General features: G+C 46.7%; 1 protein-coding gene across 2 annotated transcripts; it reads left to right on the top strand.

Moving 5' to 3' along the window:
* The first annotated feature begins 73 nt into the window (after positions 1-73).
* On the top strand, positions 74-18,308 carry LOC119841900. 2 transcript variants are annotated; one of them, XM_038369693.2, is made up of 4 exons: positions 6,107-6,229; positions 9,105-9,212; positions 9,842-12,690; positions 17,188-18,308. In XM_038369693.2, the coding sequence occupies exons 2-4, from the start codon at positions 9,110-9,112 to the stop codon at positions 17,290-17,292; spliced, it is 3,057 nt and encodes a 1,018-aa protein (XP_038225621.1). In that variant the 5' UTR covers positions 6,107-6,229; positions 9,105-9,109; the 3' UTR covers positions 17,293-18,308. The 2 variants fall into 2 exon arrangements, with proteins under 2 accessions (XP_038225622.1, XP_038225621.1); XM_038369694.2 differs by lacking the exons at positions 6,107-6,229; positions 9,105-9,212 and adding an exon at positions 74-1,864.
* Positions 18,309-19,699: the final 1,391 nt, after the last annotated feature.

Genomic DNA, 19,699 nt, shown 5'->3' with positions numbered 1-19,699 from the left:
AGCTACAGAAGGAGTAAATCGCAAGCGGGATGCCCCGCCTCCCTCCCCTGCGTACTCAGGCGCTCAGTGCGCCTGCGCCGGGCTCTCAGTCAGGCTCTCACGGCGCTTGGCACCTGACAAGCCGGCTGGGCAGCGGCAGGGGGGCGGGGCGGCCTCGTGCTCTGATCCGCGCGCGCCAGGCTGTAGCCGGCGGCCGGGGGGGCTCTGGCCTGGCGCGGGCGACGCGCTGGGCCTCGCCGGGGGTTGAGCCAGCGCCTCAGGGTGCTCCGGCCCTGACGATGCACGTGGTTAAGCACCCGGGTCGGTGCCTGCCGCGGCGGCGGCGGCGGCGGCGTCCCCCCCCCAGGGCCCGGCCCTAGGCGAGTTGCTGGAGGCCACCTGGGGAGCTTGGGAGCAGAGCCACCCCTCGCTCTCCAGCCCACGCTGGCCAGCAACCGGCGCTTCAAAGCCACGTCCTCGACTGCGACCTCCCTCAAACGCAGCCTCCGGCCGGCCCCTTCTTCTCAGGTGCTCTGCGAGCTGCTCCCGCCAGGATCTTCTTGCCTGGTGCACCCACCGCTCCCTTCCCGGCGCCCAAGCTGGCCTCCTTCAACCCTGGTCCAGGCGCTCCTGCTCGCCGGCTGCCGAAGTCTGGCGGAGGGGAGGCCTGCTTCCCGGGACTTCTCTAGTCCGCTGAAGCAGGGTTCCCTGCGTATCCTCAGCCCTTGGAGTCTCTCCCCTTCTCCTCGGTTCCATGTCTCCCCGATACCCTGAGAGACAAGGGGAGGGAGGCAATACCTTCTGCCGGTGAGAGAGACAAGCTTTCAAGCGACAGCGAGCCCTTCTTCAGGTCTGGGAAAGGTCTCCCTGGTACCTACGCAGCTTTGCTTCATGCTTCCAACGTCTCTCGCTCCTGAAGAAATGTGACGCCAAATTTTTTTTTAGCATAGGCCGACATCTTGGGACAGAAAGTGATCCACAGGCCGAGAATAGGTTCCTCCGTGGGCCCAGTCTGCGAGGCTGTGTCTAACACTGAACTTTTTTTTAAAAAGATCTCTCCGTGTTGCTGTATGACTGATTCCGCTCCACTGGGGCTAGAAAAAGTGGGAGCGCTAACGTAGACGGACTGCTGATGCTTTTAGCACGGTTGTCCAACTCTGCTTAAGGCAGGTCTAGCTGACACAAGGCTAAAAATACAGGCAACAAGTTTATAACAGCAGCCTCGCCCTTGGAGGGCACCAGCACTATAGCAGTTGTGGACGATTTTAAAGAAAAAGCTCAGACACTAGCCAGAGAAAAAGAATCTAAGCAAAACCAGCAGCTCCACAAATTTCTGCTCTTTGCAGTTCATAAATCTTCATCTATTGAATTTACCTTGAATAGATAAATGGTGAGTGGTGTCTCTCATGAAGTAGGTTTTCCTGTCAATGAGGAAAGAATGAAAGGGGTGGGGGGGGATAGGACTTTTTAATGATAGTGCGGCTCCTAAGAACACCCAGGGAAGCTCGGCCTTAGAACCACACAGATGGGTGAAGACAGTGTTGTTACCTCTGAGGTCCATACATAATAAGAGATCTGTGAATGATTCAAAGAATCAGCTGAGCAGGATACTTCAAGTAGCCAGAAGGTGTCAGACCTAAGTAACTGGTGTCAAGCTGTTTCCCATAATCACAAAGGTCATGATGCAAGTATTTCATACATGGCAAAAAGACAGCACTGCAGAGCCATCCACGCCACATCTTGCTTCAGCCCCATCAGGATCATTGGTCGGTACTTCTCTGATCTCATTGCTTGTAAGAGCTCTGATTAAGCGCATGAAGGACCAAGCAGTGACATTTCTAATAGCCACCGTCTGGCCAAGAAGACTCTGGTGTACCCGTTATTGGTGAGCTACTGCTCTGACTATCACATGTCATGGATCTTCTGTTTCAAAGTCTAGTGCTGCACCCCAATCCAGCAGCCCCCATTTTGTCATTCTGGTTGCTGCGAAGCACATATTAACAAGGGGGTATTCTACTATGATGAAGTAACAGATGCCATTACATTTTTCAGGAAAAAAATCCTCATATAATATATGTCAGGATAGGGAGAAAGTTTGAACACAGGTGCTATGAGAAAAGCAAGAGTTAATCAAAGGCTCGAATCCCTGCCATCTGGGAAGTTCTGCAGAAAAGAAGGGGGCATAAAAACTGTGTCTTCTTACTCAGCAGGTCTGCTTTGTGTATATCAGAGCTAGAGCTGCTGGTGACAAATACAAGCTTCTTCTATTAAGAGCCAACCACAGTTGTAAGGCATGTGGCAATTCTCCAAAAAAGGCAATTTTTTGGAGTTTAATGTACCCACCTTACACCCACCCACATCATATATCATTTGAAAGCTTATTTTATGTATGTTTTTAAGTAAGGCATGATGTGGAGCTGTCAAGCGATGCTGTAAGTGAAACAATCGTACCCAAAAAGAGAAAGTGTCAGAAATGCAACACGACTGAGTACAGTTTTTACTGTTTAAGTTAATTTCAACACCTTAACATGGTGTTTATTGGTTAAAGCTACCATAGGGCAATGTATTAAAAGATTTTTATTGGTTTTGCATGGGCAAGTATTTTTTTCCCAGGAATGATTAAGCTGTTTAGCATGTGGCAAGAATGGCCAATATCAACATTTTCCAATATACTAACATGAAATGATTTAATTGTCAAAGTATCTCACATGTCATTCTAATAGTTTTTTTATATTTTCAATTGAAATTTGCTGACCAGATCAATCTCAGACTGAAGACACCAGCAGCATAGATTGGATACCCATAGTTTGTCCTGAACAGTGGGTAGATATAAATGTATGTGAATTCCTAATGTAATGCTTCTCCATTTGTAAGCTTTTGTACATACAATGTAGCATCTAGGCTGCCTGGTTGAAGGTTTTAATTTGTAATGCATAAAGCCACCAATGCTGGACAGAATTCTGTGATGCTGGCAGCAGAAGCCAGGAGAGATTAATAGTATTAGCAGCTACTGGATGCCTTTTCTAGTTTAGATGATGTGCCACCAATACTCTATGACAGGGTCTGCTTTCAGAAATACACAAGAAAATCGACTTTGACACATGTCAGAGTTGTAGTGAACCCAGGAAAGAAAACAGACAATCTGATCAGATAGCATTATATTCACCTGCTTCCAGAGTACACACATCTTCGAGTGATTGGTCCTGTTGCATCATTTGCTTGATAAAAAACACACAACACAAGAACCTTAATAAAACAGAAACACTGGAGAGAGCAACCAATATCAGGGAGTCAGCGCTTCAAAGAGGAGATGATGATATGTTGTGCAGAAGAATACCTGTGGAAGACTTGATTGCTAAGGATGCAATTTATCACTCAACATCCCTTTCTTCCTACTTGAGTAAAATGAATCTTAAAGCAAAACTATCTAGTTACACTTCAACAATACAGTCATCTTATGACACTGCATTTCAATCAATTGATTGAAGAAATGTATATAAGATCATTATCCAGCAAGAAGGCTCTTCTCCTATCCAAGCTGCTACAAAGATGTAAAGCCCTACTTCCCTCAGATGTAGAAACTGCAAGCAATTCCAACAGCAAGATTAGAAAAACATTCTGGTTCTGCAATTTCATTCCATGCACAGCACGAACTAGGCAAATCTACCTTTGTTCTATAAAGTGCAACAACATTAGCTGATGCTATCCAAGCTACCAGTAATCTGAAGCAGGAACTTAAGACATCCAAATGTTTGGTCGATGCTCTTCTGGTGAGCGAGCCTGATGAATAGCTTTCAAATGACCAAGTAGTTTTGTATAATGCCACTTCAATCCTTCAGTCTGAAATAGCCAAAATGAAAGCCTCAGAATATTATCCAAAGCCAGATGATTGTAGTTTAGAGAAGTCATCTACTTTTGTGCCCCAGTTGGTACAAGAGTTTCTTTGTCCATTTGTTGATGGATAAAAATGCATATAACTCAGCCAGCAATGAGTACCATCTTTCAGAAGACATTCAAATAAGATGCTCTCAATTGCAGAGCACATAGGATTTAACAGTTTCAAAATTAACACACCACTGCACATAAACCTTGCTGCACCGCAACACCATGAGTCTGGGGCTTGTAATTTAATTGGCAGGCTACACCTCCACTAATGTTATTGATAAAAAGAAAAGGAGTACTTGTGGCACCTTAGAGACTAACAAATTTATTAGAGCATAAGCTTTCGTGAGCTACAGCTCACTTCATCGGATGCTTTTCTTTTTGCGAATACAGACTAACACGGCTGCTACTCTGAAAAATGTTATTGATGTTATCAATTATGATGAACAGAAGCAATTCATCACTAGTGCTGCAAAAACTGAAGTAGAAAGACTCCAGGGAGATGTGTTCATTCCAAATGGAATTGTACCACTACATGCGGATGGAAATCTCATCCATGGAGGAGATAATATAATCAACATGGAGATCCTTGATTGAAATAATAGCTTTCATTCAATGGATAGAGTGATATTTCAAGAACACTCTCCAGATAGTCCAGCATCACAAGAAATATCACTGAAGCGTGGGGGAAAAAATGTCACTCTACCCAGGCAGATTCTCTTATGCAGCATTTGAAAAACCAAAAATGTCCAGCACCAATTCACCATGAAAAATACTTGAGAAAATCAACTGTGGCTGTAGTCAGAACAATCTTCCCTGCACAGAACTGTATATACCAAGAGAATAAAGAATGTGGCAACCCATGATAATGATGACTAGAAATGTCATCAGTGCTATTACATTTCAATGATGCCTGTACACATTTATTATTAGATTTTTTTTTACCCTTTAGACTGTTGTTGTGATACTTTGATGTCAAAAGAAATCCAAATTTATGTCTTAAAATAATACATAGTCATTAAACTAACAAACTAATGCAAATATTTCAAAGTGGTCATTTTAATGTGTTGATAGCGTCATTATTTATCCCTGTTTTTTATGGTAGGGGCACCACTTGACAGCTCCACAGCAAACCTCATCTTCAAGTATACACAATAAGCTCTAGAGTGATATATGATGAGCGTGTGTGTAGAGAGGGTACATTAACTGACCAAATCAGTGGTTTCTGCTGCTCCTTTATATCAGATGAGAGAGCTGGAGTCTATTTTGCCTCAAACATCAACAGAATTATTAACTAAGTTCCATTTGCAGCATCTTGGTGATTGGTGATGTGTGGACCAGAAGTGTTCTAGATGGAATCTGTGTCATTGGCATGTGGGGTAGATCAGTTTTTAATTTGTAGATTTGGAAATGGAATCAGTGAGACAAACCTGGAGCTCCGAGATGCCTATTGTGAAGTTACTAGCCATATTCTGGATCAAATTCAGCTCTGGTGTACGTGCTCACAACTCCCAGTGAAGTCCAGTAGCAGTCAGTGAAGTTAAGGGGAGGTATGCCCATTTACCCCAGGGCCAAAAACCAGAAAAAGGCTCTCTTACTCCACAATGAGCGTGTCCACACAAATTGTTATTCCAGAATAGCTGGAGTGCTTTAAATTCACACCCTACCTCGCTCTGGCTGGGATAATTTCCCAGGTAGACAAGCCCTGCACCTTGCCAATCCCTAGGTGCCAGTGCAGGCAGGGGGGCACTCCGCAGAGCTTCACGCTCCCCTCGTTCCCCTTCGCAGGGCAGTTAAAGCGCAGAGACCCCCACGGAGGGGGAGGGAAGCTCAATCTGATGCTATCAGCTCTCTCCTCTGAGCTGCTCATTTGGCCCTTTGCTTACTGCCCACCCCAGGCGGTTTGGCCCTGTCTGAGAGCGGGGCGGTACTGTGCCACGTAGCGCCTGGGGATGGGGGTGCCACTTGGCAGGGAGGTCTCCTGGGCAGGGCGCTGACTTGGGAGGCTGGTACCCGTGGAGGGGCCCCCTGGCTGCAGCCCCCCGTGGGGACAGACCCCCCCTCCGCGCTGGGCGATGAGCACCCAAGGGAGAGGAGAGGTCCCAGGCGGAGGGGCCGGAGCCGGGAGGTGCGGGACCGCTACCCGATACGGAGAGTCCCCGGGCGCTGCAGGGGGGCGGGAGGCAGAGTCCCCGGCCAGTGCCCCGCCGGGGGGGGCCTGAAGGCGGAACTCCATCACAGTGCCGTCTGACGTCACCCCGCTGCGCTGTGAATCCTGCTAACGTCACGCAAATCCCCCCGGGGACCCGGAAGCGGCGGGCGCGGGGGCAGCAGAGGCCATGAGCCGCGGGAGGGGCGGAGCCTGCGGGTGAGAGGGGCGGGGCAGGGCGGGTCCTGGGGTAGCTCTCCCCGCGGTGCTGGGGTGCACATGGGGCAGCTCTCCCCATGGGGCCGGCGGGGTTGGGGTTCATAAGGGGCAGCTCTCCCCATGGGGCTGGCAGGGTTGGGTGCACATGGGGCAGCTCTCCCCATGGGGCTGGCAGTGTTGGGTGCACATGGGGCAGCTCTCCCAAGGCAGCTGGTGGGGTTAGGGGTGCACATGGGGCAGCTCTCCTCATGGGGCCGGCGGGGTTGGGGTTCATAAGGGGCAGCTCTCCCCATGGGGCTGGCAGGGTTGGGGTGCACATGGGGCAGCTCTCCCCATGGGGCTGGCAGGGTTGGGTGCACATGGGGCAGCTCTCCCCATGGGGCTGGCAGGGTTGGGTGCACATGGGGCAGCTCTCCCAAGGCAGCTGGTGGGGTTAGGGGTGCACATGGGGCAGCTCTCCCCATGGGGCCGGCGGGGTTGGGGTGCACATGGGGCAGCTCTCCCCATGGGGCTAGCGGGATTGGGGTGCATAAGGGGCAGCTCTCCCCATGGGGCTGGTGGGGTTGGGGTGCATAAGGAGCAGCTCTCCCAAGGGGGTTGGTGGGGTTATGGGTGCACATGGGGCAGCTCTCCCTATGGGGCTGGCAGGGTTGGGGTGCACATGGGGCAGCTCTCCCTATGGGGCTGGCAGGGTTGGGGTGCACATGGGGCAGCTTTCCCCATGGGGCTGGCAGGGTTGGGGTGCATTAGAGGTAGCTCTCCCAAGGGGGCTGATGGAGGTAGGGGTGCATATGGGGCAGCTCTCCCCATGGGGCTGGCAGGGTTGGGGTGCATATGGGGCAGCTCTCCCAAGGGGGCTGGTGGGGTTTGAGGTGCACGTGGGGCAGCTCTCCCCATGGGACTGGTGGGGTTGGGAATGCCACTGCTAACATCATTTTAACTGTGGCAGCAATGTCAGAAGCTAAAGTGTAGATGGGCCACCAGCATTTGTAACACCTGTCAGCTGGATCTACTGTAAGAAGTGTGACAGGTTTCAGAGTAGCAGCCCTGTTAGTCTGTATTTGCAAAAAGAAAAGGAGTACTTGTGGCACCTTAGGTAGTCTCTAAGGTGCCACAAGTACTCCTTTTTTTTTTTGTAAGAAGTGTGATGGTGTTAATATGCCACCAGTGCTGTCTACATGAGGACTTCCAACATTGCTACCAGTGGTGGAACAGAACACATGGCACTGGAGGATATTTTTGGAAAAATTATGTAGTTTGGATAGGGCCTTTGTGAAACTAATTTCTGTAAGAAATAATTAAAAACCCACCCTTTTTATTTCCAAGAGCTAATTCATTTCAATCTGCTTAGTTCTCAGAGGGGAAAAAGTTATAGCTGGAAGAAGTTGTCAGTAGCAGAAAGAAAGAAACAAATGAGCCCTCCTGAAAGTTTTCATTGTCAGTACTTGAAAGGGGAGGATGGTATCCCCTTGACAAACACAAATTACATTAAGCAATTGAATGAGGATAGAGACAATGCTTAAAATGTGTGTGTGGGGTGACCCACAAGGGGTTGCAGGCAGGGTGGCCTCTCGCACAGTCCCAAAATGCCAGATATTCTGTTACTTCCAGAAACAGTGGTCCTGTTGCTGCCATAACCTTGCACGCATGGTGCATGGGAGGTAATGCAATGTGGGGGGGCCATTTGGAAGAGCATGCTGCCCTGCCTCCGCTGGTGTGACCTCGCACACATAGTGTGTGCAAGGTCATGCTCTTTGGGGCAGAGTGGCATGCTCTCAATTATGGTGTTGCCTGTCTGATACTGGACAAAACCACATCTGGTTTTGCCTCAGTATTGGATGGGAACAGACAGTACAAAAGTGGGACTGTCCAGTTGAAAAGCAGATGAGTGGCCTGCCTAGTTGCAGGCCAGGAAAAAAAATGACTTTTTAATTGTGCCAGGTTGCTGAGGCACACATTTTAAGCACTGGCTTACCAAAGCTGCTGCTCCCAGAATAGACCACTCAGTTTTTTCAGACTGAATATAGATTAATTCTCTCATCTGAGTCTTATTATTTCACTTGTCTTTAAATGGGAACTGCTGATGCTTCACAAGATGGCAGAAGAACTAGATGACCAGATCTTTTATGTTTCCATCTTTATGTAAAGCTGTGTAGTTATGCACTAGCCTATGAATCCTCTGCCAGATTTCTGCATCTCTTGCAACCTGGTGGTGATAGTGGTGTTATTTTTCTTCTTTTGCCAACAATAAAAGAACCCTAGCTCTTTAGGGCAGACATCTTTGTGTTGTGTTTGTACAGCACAGTCGGGTCCTGGTCCGCTACCACTACCAAAATACAAATTAACAATCACAATAATATCACTAGGGCTCTGAAAATCTATAAAAAGACACAGAGTCATACTCTGTCTGAAAGAGGTGCCCGGAGGGCTCCATCTCTTTTTATCTTTCCAAATAATCATAGGTTTCAGAGTAGCAGCCGAGTTAGTCTGTATTCGCAAAAAGAAAAGGAGTACTTGTGGCACCTTAGAGACTAACAAATTTATTAGAGCATAAGCTTTTGTGAGCTACAGCTCACTTCATCGGATGCATTTGGTGGAAAATGCATCCGATGAAGTGAGCTGTAGCTCACGAAAGCTTATGCTCTAATAATTAAATTTGTTAGTCTCTAAGGTGCCACAAGTACTCCTTTTCTTTTTGCAAATAATCATAGAAACCCTATTGAATACATTGTGAGGAGTGGATGAATTACTCAGGTATCTTATTTAATTATTTGAAATCTCTACAAAAGTCAGATTTTTTTCCATCAGTAGCATCAACCTCCCTGTCCCAAGGAGTTATTTTTTCAAAGCCTCTTCTAATATGTTTATATTTTAGGTGTTATGTCCAGCAAGAGCTCAGCATGGTGTGACGTTGCAAATGAATCTGATTTTTATTCTTGTTCCTGGGAAGCAAGCTTTTCACATAGTCATTGTAGCTGCAAAGGTAAAATGAAAGTCAGGCTACAAAACCTTGTCTAAACTTTCAGGAGTGTTTTAGTTTGAAGAATAAATAGTGAATTATTAAAGAAATTAATATGAATCTGTTTCTCTCTGGTGAATTTGTTGCGGATACTTTATAGTAAGGATTCTCAAACTTCATTGCACCATGACCCCCTTCTGACAACAAAAATTACTACGTGATCCCTGGAGGGGGGACCGAAGCCTGAGCCCTGCAGCCCCAGGTGAAGGGGCCAAAGCCCATGCCGCACTGCCCCGGTGGGGGGAGGGGAGCAAAGCCGAAGCCAAAGGGCTTCAGCCCCAGGCAGGGGGACAGTAACCTGAGCCCCGCCACCCAGGGCTGAAGTCCTTGGGCTTTGGCCCCGAGCAGTGAGGCTTGGGCTTTGGTCCTGGACTCCACCAAGACTAAGCCAGCTCTGGTGACCCTATTAAAATGGGTTCCTGACCCACTTTGGGGTCCCGACCCACAGTTTGAGAACCGCTGCTTTATAGTAATATATCTTGCCATTAGTTAATATTGTAAGCTATAATGATTCCTTGTGATATATTTTGTAAATGTTCTATTGTAAAGAATCATTTTTAGTTGAAAATAACTTCTAAGTGTTTTCTCTCTAGATTTAACTGGCTCTGACAGTGAAAGTGATCTTCATACTTACATTGATACAAAGGATCGGTACCATTCACTGGGAGAACAGAGGGAAAGAAGCAAAAGAACCAATGACTTGACAGAAGCTCTTCTGGTCTCAGAAAACAATCAAACCAACAGAAAAAATAACAGCAGGGACTATCTTTTACTACAAGGAAAAAAATCACAACATTCTAGGAGGAGCCAAAAAGAAAAGGCACCAAAATCCATACCACCTTCTACATTTAACAGAAATCAGACAATTGATGACCCATCTGCAAGTTGTTCAGCAAGAGTGCTTCAGTCAAGGTCTGCCTTATCATCTCAAAAAGATTTACTTTCCAAAAGTGAACCCTCCCAGCTCTTCAGTACTGAGCAACCAATACAGGAGCCAGCCTTTTTCACAATTAAGAAAGCTTACATAGTTAATAAGCTACATCAAAAGCACCTGTCAACTGATTCTCCTCCAACCTCAAAGTGCAATAAAGCTGTGCAGGCTTCTTTCACTTGTAGAGGGGAAAACCCTGGTGAATGTATTGTTTGTGAATGTTCAAAACACTCACTGTTAAAGGAAGAGAGAAACAGAAAACGGGACAAGAAGAAAGTTGCTGTGTTTCATAACACTGAAAGTATTGCCAATCAAGATTTATCTTCTGGTGAACTGGTGAATGGACATTTACATTGTCCTTTGGAAGCAGTGACTGATATACCTGTCAAACCACAGACCTCCAAGCATTGGTGTTTGCCCATTAGTTCATCAACTCTTGTTATATCTCTAGCATTGGAAGCAGGTTACTCAGTTCCATCTGTTTCATTAGCAGGAGCTGAAAGAAAATATAGTAGTTCTTCAAAGGTTAGGAAAGTCAGAGGCGATGCAAGTAGACCTGTCTTAGCTTTCAAACTTACAGAACCTGAGCTTAACCAATATTTTAACAAGTTGTGTATTTCTATAGTTCCAAATCCTGTGCCCTTAGATACTGACACTCAAAAGCAAGCTATTCCGTTTACTGGGCAGGTAGGACTCCAACAAGTCCCAGGTCCTGAAATCAATCAGCCTCTGGAAACGCAGCCAGATTCATCTGATTCTGACATTCCCGGAGCTCAGATAGAACAAGCATCTTCTATATTTAACCCCCCATCTGCCAAGCAGTTCTTTGTGTCCTCTGAAGATACACAGGATACAGTTTGGCCTTCTACCTCTTATAATGTTCAAAAATTTCCCTACAGAAAAGGGATATCCATTAAAGAGCCCTTTGAAGAGCAGAAACATCAATTAAAAGTCTGCAGATCCATAAGACATCCTATTGTGTCTACCAAACCCAAAGAAGCTCAAAGAGATCTAAGATTTATAAACAAACCCTCCATCTCTTCCAACCTTGACAACACAAAGACTTTGGATATTGAACCTTTTAAGCAAAAATCTGGTCACTACAAAATTGTGAAAGAAACAGAAACAGGTAAATTGAATAACGTGCCCTTATCAGAAGCTATTAAGTGCCATTGCAGTCCTCTATCTAACTTGAGTGTCAACCTATATCCAAAGCGGAGATATTCTGGCATTGAGAAATCCCTAAGCGTTAACAGAAAACCATCCAAAAGAGGTGGTGCAACACGTAGACTTTCTGCACAGTCTCTGTTAAGTGATAGAGACAGTACTGAGGAGACCCAATACATCTCTCCTGCCAAAAGAAAAAAGGATTTGAAGATGCAGAGCATTCTGAACTTTTGTTTTGGGTGGCCGGGGGCACAAAAGAAACATGAGAGGTCACCATGTAAAGGGGAGCTCTCTTACACTGCAGATGATCCAGAAACAAAAGAGGAAGGTCTTTTGAGCCAACCTTTACCAGCTGAGAGGAGGAGTCTGACTGCCCCATGTCTCCAAGAAGAAAGAGAGAGTCAGAGTCTCACAGATGGGACATTTCATCCTGAAGACAATTTGAACACCTTGGATTCTCCTTATACTGGGAATATCAGTAGTTCTGTGCAGCCACCAGAGCAGAGGAGTATGTTTCAGGCCAATAATAATGTACCCTTGGAGACATTGGACTCTGAGTCTGCCCCAGTTCCTTCTGGAGACTCCATCCTGAAGAAACTCATGTTTTGCAGATGTGGACAGATGCCACAACATGGACTCTTCCCTACTGGAGATATTTTCCAGTCAGTTACTAAGAAAACCATAAGCAGCCGTGCTACTGGTATGGGACCCTACAAACCCGAGCCAGCAAGGGAGTGCAGCCATAGAGAAATACCGGATAACACGAATGAAACATACTGGTACAGTAACCAATCTGAGTTCCCAACTCATTCATCTTTGGAAAACATACGCAAGCAAGAAGCCACAAGAGGGCAGTTCACTAACACACAGTCTTACTTTGAGAACAGCGTTCCAGCAAAGATGGTGACAAATGAACTCCTAAAAGAAGGGAAGCGAATGGAAATGGGTGAAAGTGGGAATATCAGAAGCGATATGGATGCTGCTGCTATGCAGCAAATTTGTGCACATAGCATATATGCTGCAACACCTTCTGAGGATGGTGGGAGAGAGAAAACACTACCAGAGTATTCCATATATCACCCCAACTGTTCCCCATCCTGCCAGCCTGCTGCTACCCAAAAACTAGGCACATCAAGTGACTATTATAACTGCTTCAAGTCAAAGCAGAAAGAACCCGAGAATTACTTGAGCATAGAGAGAGGGTTTACAATTGATCCTTGCCTGGGGAATAGGAGCCAATGCAAATGTTCTCAAGAAATCCCCCTTCCCTACCTGGAACAAAGTATCGCGTATGAGGAAAATAGAGCTACGCTTCCGAAGAGAAATGACCCAGACCTAATTCAGGTTTGTACCAACTCAAAATAGTTATGTTAACACATGCAAACGTTCAGTGGAATAACATTAAAGATTTTGTTCAGTGCCCCCAAAAGTCAGAGCATTCCCTCCATACATGCATCCTGCAGTAAGTCTGAAGAACTATAGAAGTTAGAGATGGAAAAGCCTTATTCTGCTCCAGCCCCAGTAGGACAGGGTTGTTCTTATAATGCATTTTCAAGCGCCTTGTCCAAGCTAATTTTAAAGGTTCCAATCAGTGAGGCTTCCGTCAAGACTGCATTCACCAGTGTAAAAGGTCTCATTTCTCTTGCTAGTCAGATTCAATTTATCTTTGCAATCTGTCTCCTTAGTGTTTACATCCTTCAGACACTTGTCATGTTCATTCTTTCATTGCTATTTAGCCTACACTCTTTGTAAGTCAGTCCTTGAAACCCCAGCTCCTTTTCCTTGGTGTTCTTCAAATTCCCTGCATTGTTTCTGGGCCTCAGGTGAACTGAATGTCGTGGGAAGTGTCTGTCACCTCCCATCTGCTGGGGCAGGCGGCTGCATCAGGTAGCACAGCTCAGAGTGAGCAGCTCTGGCTAGGCAGGGAGGGGGGTACAATGATTCAGCATTTCCCCCACCCCCGGGCACTCCAGCAGCCTCCATTGCCAGGGCGCCTATAGAGTTCCTTTGAGAGTCTAAAGCTCTGTGTGAACCCTGCCTTCCCATGGGGTGAATGCCCACTAGCATATAGAGAGCTCCCTGGGGCAGGGAGGTGCAGGTTACACTTCTGTGCTAGCAGGAGTGAATCCAGATTAATGCAGCCATAGCTTGCATTTCCTAGCTTTGAGCAGGGAATGTCTCTCGTGCATCTGGATGGTGTCCAGCCCCATGGTATCTTGGCTGGAGTGTCTAAGCGCCACCATAACATAAATAATAATAAGAAAAATACTCTTAAACTCTCTCCCATTGTGCACATGCATTTATAATACATTCTTTAATTACATGATTCCATACAGGTTCTCAAGTAATACAAGATGATACTTCTTTTTACAACCTTAGACATAACATTTATCTATCCCTTTCATTAAAATGTTCCTTTACTCTGTCACATAGTATTTCAGTTAAAGATGCAAAGCTGGAAATGATTCAATTTCAGTTCAGTCAGTAATTCTCAAAATGGCATAGTGTTAAATGTAGTGTTATAGCCATATTGATACCAGTATATGAGAGAGACAAGGTTGAGCCAATAAAAGATATTATCTCACCTACCTTGTCTCTCTCATAATGTTAAACATTTGCAGTGAAGAACATTTGCTGCAGTGTGAAAGTAATGTCTGAACTGCGATAATACAATTTCGTAACAATCTATATTGAGAATGAAACATACCTAAAAAGTTGCCTCAAAAAGAACTTCTGCTAAAAGGAAATATTGGGAAGTGAAAACCAAATAACAAGATGTAGGCATACTTTTGTAGGAGGCAGTTTCTGACTAATGCAGCGTTAACCTCGTGATTGTGTGTAAAGAAAAAATTGTGTCTTCCTCTTTTATTTGTTCAGATTTATACTTACACTGCCCAAAAGAGCCTCTGTGCCAAGCTCTGAACACCCTGGGAAAATCCTTAGAAATACCTCGAATAAAATAACTAGACTCCAGAAATCACCTGCAGATAACGTAAGCCCAGCAGCAACAGAAATAGAACAAAGATTTCATCATCACTAGGGCTCCCCTCTGAGCATTTCCCAACCTCCCCTCCATACACTGTGATAGGTGCTTAATGGAACCGACTCGTTACAGTACTTACGATGCACTTCTCATAGGTCACTTATGAGACGAAAAAGTGAGACTCACTGAACCTATTGCAACATCTGACTGAAATGAATGTAACTGTTAGAACACTTGAACACGACTGTGGTTTACAACCTGCAATGTGTGTGTCTAATATTGAAGTATATTCCATATTCCAAAAGCTATGTTAAAAGAATTGTGAGGCTGCAAAATGCAGCACTGAAGAATCAGGGAAAGTTAGTCTTGTATGCACACCCTTAACTCTGCCCCCTCATGCTTATGCTTTACAGCACAGACTCAGATTATCTGCTGTACCAAGTTCTGATGTGGAGGGAAGGTGCAGTCAGCTACGGCGCTCTGACTCTCAGGGCATTTCTGGGTCTGCTCTGATCTTACCAGCTGGCAATAGTTCCCAAGAGACGCTATGCTAGCTGGGGTAGCAGGAGCACAGCAAGCACTAGCCATTCCCTGACATGACCCCTAGGATATGGCCAAATTACTTTCAGTAGAACTTTGGTGCTTTTGATAATGTTACCATACATTGCCTGTCTCATCTACTGGACATGCTGCCCACTGTGTTCGCTAAGGGCTCAGTTCTTTCAGTTAGAATCAGGGGAATTGCAAATCGCAAAAATTGGCCTGAAAATTAATTCGGATAAACCCAAAATTCTTCTGGTCACTGATCTGGAACACGCGGGGCTGTGGCCTCTAGCATCTTAGTGGGCAGCCACCCAGTTGATATTGCCAGTGATTTCACCTACCTCAGCTCTATTGTTGATAACATGAGGGGTATCGAGAAAGAACCTAAAGCCCACACTGCCACAAGCGAAGTCAGTAATGGGAGAGTCTCGTCAAAAATGTCTTTCTCAAACCGAACACCTTGATAGGTATGAGGATATATAATGCTCAGTGGTCAGTGTTCTGCGCTAGGGGACTGCAACCTGGCCTATCGCTGTCAAGATTGAAAAGAAGTTGGACACCATTGAGATGAAACATCTCAGCATGATCAAAACCATCAGATTGTACATATTCAAGTCAAACGAAGAGCTCTGCTTCCTAACTAAACAGGTCCCATTCCCTGAAATGGCACCCAGTGCTCTCTAAGGTGGTATGGTCATCCGCTCCAATGCCTACCAGCTTCCCTGGGAGATTAATCTTTGACTTTGAGCCAGTGAAAACACCCCCCAGGAGATTTAAAACACAATGACTGGACGGCATCAGGACTATCCCTTGCAGGCATTCTATTTGTAATGCGCCAGATTTGGCTCTGGACAGAGCACCATGGAGGCTCATAACGCGTTTGGTGGCTTCTACACCGTCTAACCAAGAACTAGCCAATTACAAACCGAATTTGGGCCTAGTTCTCCATTGCCCTGTGTCTATGGAGTTACCTACACCAGCACAAAGTGGGTGTACAGTACTTTCCTTCTGATCTGGGAGTATTGTAGACCCTCTTTGCACTGGAGTTAGTAGCTACACACAAGGCAGGACAACAGAGAATCTGCCCTCCCCACTTCACCCCACCCCCACCCAGACTCACTATGTATCCCTGCGTCATCCACTGCACAACATCCAACTAGTGCACTTAATGAAGCCAGGGTCCTGTGGACAAACTAGCTGGGGTCATGTAATTAAAGATTTTTCTCATAATGCATATGCACAAGGGGAAGAGTTAAGGTGGTGCTATGGCTACGGTGTAGATTTATATTTTCAGTGGCAATCTGATCCAAAATGCTACATTAGTACTTTTGAGATACCCCTCTCTAGCACACTCCCTCATCTCACCTAGTGTTGTCTGGATGTGTGCTGTTCCCAAGTGCTGGGAAACACACGCATTGTGAAGAGTTGATGAGCATATTAGGGATTTGCCAGAGTTGAGGTTAGTGGAGCAATTCAAGAGAATAGTGTTACCTCTTTTTGACTTGAGCAATTAGCCAAGTTTTGCAGTCCTGCAGGTTGTTCCACTGGCTAGAGCCAGGTATGTCTTTGGTGCAATCTTGTTTACTTACAAAGAATGTACAAAGTCCTGTTTCCCTGAACACAGCCAAAGACAGTTCCAAGCTTCTTTCCAGCCAGCAATCCACCTCCCCGAGAGGTGGTAGCTACGTTGATGGGAGAAGCTACAGACCTATATCAGTATAACTGTGTCATTCAGGGATGTGAAATCCATTCCCCCGAGCAACGTAGTTATACTGGCCTAACCCCGGTGTAGACAGCACTATGTCAACGGCAGAGCTTCTCCCATCAACGTAGCTACTACCTCTCGGGTAGGTGGATTGACTGCGCCGATGGGAGAAGCTCTCCCTTTGGCGTAATAGTATCTTCACTGAAAGTGCTACAGTGGCGCAGCTGCACAGTGCTGTGGTGCTGTACGTGAAGACAAGCCCTGAGTGAAAGGCAGCAGTTCTACCCACCAGCTGCAACAAGGTTTCACCCAACCTCAACAACAGTGTCTTCTTCCATTCAGCAGTGTTTGGGAGCTGGACCCTTATCTGCTGAAAGATGTTCCCTCCTGGCCCTTTCCCTGCCCTCTCTGTTCACTAGTGATACCCATACTCAGCAAATGAGCAAAAGGACTGTTCAAAATGTAAGGCTTAAAGTGTAATTCAAAGACAAACCGACCCGTGTATGAACAGCACAGCGATCCTCTGCCTTCCCCTGACAGGGCAGGCCCCTTGCCCAGAGTAGCGAGGCCGAGTTTTTCTCTTCTCACTAACTCTGTTTCTTTTCTTTAGGATTTTTCACAAAACCATTGTGGCTGGAAAAGACCAGAGGAACGAGCAGGCTGCCCGGGAAGGCAAAGCTCAGTATGGCCTGCCGGTGGGAGGGGTGCTGAGTGAAAACAAGAAGCAAGAGTTCAAAATGGCGGAAGTGATAATTTATGCCTAAGAACCTGGGCCTGTTAAATAGAGACTCTCCAATAAAGCGCACAGCAAAGCTGATTATTCCGAGGTGAGGCAGTGAAGTGTGATGGACCAAACGTCAGAGGACGAAGCCCATTGATACTGATACATAAAAAACAACGGTTCCCAGCCTCCAAATGCATTATTAGCCTTTATAAAATCCTATCCCATTACAGGTCCCCTCATTCTCCCTTCCCTTTGCTATGCTCACTCATCGGGGCCTGTTTTAATTAGATTGTAAACTCCCTAGGGCAGCACTGGTGGTGAACAGCACCTCGCACAACAGGGCATAGGGGCACTACAGCTGTACACAGAGCAAAGGGGCTGGGAACTGCAGGGTTCTGATCTGGGCTCAGGTTCCCTGCGTGCCTCAGGAACGACGCTAGGGGCCAGGTGGTGTCTAGCTCCTGTGTGGGTGTGCAGAGGGGGAAAGGCCCACCCCAGCCCTCTTTATGCTCACTGCACAAGGGCCAGGCACAATAGCAGTCTCCTTCCTGTAAAGGGGGGAGGGGACAAGGCCATGGTGCATTGGACAGCGAGGGCAGCAGGGCACCTCAGGGACCTTTCTGTGCCTCAGTTTCCTTACCCATAAAATGGAGGTAGGCCCCCCACTGGTCCAGGAAACAAGCTGCTCCCAGCCCTGGAGAAGCTGAGCATGCAGCTTCTGCAGTACTCCTACTGCTGCCTGAGGAGTGAGGAGCTCCCACCTCCCTGGCTGAGGACACCACGCTGCAGGCTCTCAGACCACCTGTGGCTGGAGCACTCCCAGCTCCTGCTGGCCAGGAAGTGACCCACCATTTTCCACATCTGCATAGTCAAATGAGCACCTATTCAGATGTAGTCCCATGTCCTGGGTAACGGCTGGTTGGCTAAGTGCCCACCTCTGACATCAGGGCAGGGGGAAGCCCCTTAGTCAGCCCCTCACTTCCCCTAGGCAGCAGGGGCCCGGGGCAATGCAGTGGCAGGGCATTTGGTGTGGCAAGGAGGTCCTTGCTCAGCTCCGTGGCCAGCAGGATTGGGAGGGTACAGCGGCAGCAGGCTCAGCACCTGGCATGGTGGAGAGCACCTTGCCAGCTCCATCACTCTCTGAGCAGGCGCTGTGGAGATGTGGCTTGTGGTGACAAGACTGTTTGATTTTCCTCCAGGTCCCCAGAGTCCTTTTTGGAACTGGGGGTTGGAAGAATTCAGTGTTAAAGTTAGGGATGTAAAATGTTACCTGGTAAGCATTAATCTTACCGGTTAACCTGCCTTAACCGTTAACCCCCAGGCTGGTCAGCTGGCCGGCCCCAGCAGCCCCGCGCCGGCTGGCCCACCGACCCCAGCGGCTCCGCTCCAGCCAGAGTGACCCCAGCCACAGCAGCCACAGCCGTGCCAGCCGGAGCAGCTGCAGCACCAGCCATGCCAGCCGGCCGGCCCTTTAATCGGTTAACCGTTTAAACGAAATATTTTACATTGTTTAAACAGTTAACTTTTAAATCGGTATTTCCATTCCTAGTTAAAGTCACTGTTGTTAACACACAAGAGAGGCCAATGCTGTTGTAGGCACCAACTGGTATCTGGGGCGGGCAGAGGGAGGAATGTTTTGAAATCTGACCATCATTTCTGTTATCTTCTGGCCCATATGTTCCGATCATCAGGTGAAGCAGCTTTTAGCCTATCAACCCCAGAGAAGCGGTAGGATAAGCTCATTGCATGGCCATGAACTCTGCTTCCACTAGATGGCAATGCAGGAAGCCAGTATTCCATCAGCAATGCACTAGTCCCCGGGAACCAGTTGACTCTGGGACTGGAAATTGACCTGGAGACTTCACTGCTGAATTACTGGTTCAGTGCTGCTCATGTCAGCAGTAACCACAGTTTGTTAAGATAAGAGGGAAGGCCCATTCATGGATTGGTAACTGGTTAAAAGTTAGGAAACAAAGGGTAGGCATAAATGATCAGTTTTCAGAATGGAGAGAGGTAAATAATGGTGTCCCCCAGGGGTCTGTACTGGGCCCAGTCCTATTTGACATATTCATAAATGATCTGGAAAAAGGGGTAAACAGCGAGGTGGCAAAATTTGCAGATGTTACAAAACTACTCTGGATAGTTAAGTCCCAAGCAGACTGCAAAGAGCTACAAAAGGATCTCACAAAACTGGGTGACTGGGCAACAAACTGGCTGATGAAATGCAATGTTGATAAATGCAAAGCAATGCACATTGGAAAACATAATCCCAACTATATATATAAAATGATATGGTCTAAATTAGCTGTTGCCACTCAAGACAAAGATCTTGGAGTCATTGTGGATAGTTCTCTGAAAACATCCACTCAGTGTGCAGCGGCACTTAAAAAAGTGAACA

This window comes from Dermochelys coriacea, chromosome 13 (genome assembly GCF_009764565.3).
Source record: "Dermochelys coriacea isolate rDerCor1 chromosome 13, rDerCor1.pri.v4, whole genome shotgun sequence".
NCBI classification, from domain to species: domain Eukaryota; kingdom Metazoa; phylum Chordata; order Testudines; family Dermochelyidae; genus Dermochelys; species Dermochelys coriacea.
This window is presented reverse-complemented; position numbering and strand designations above follow the sequence as displayed.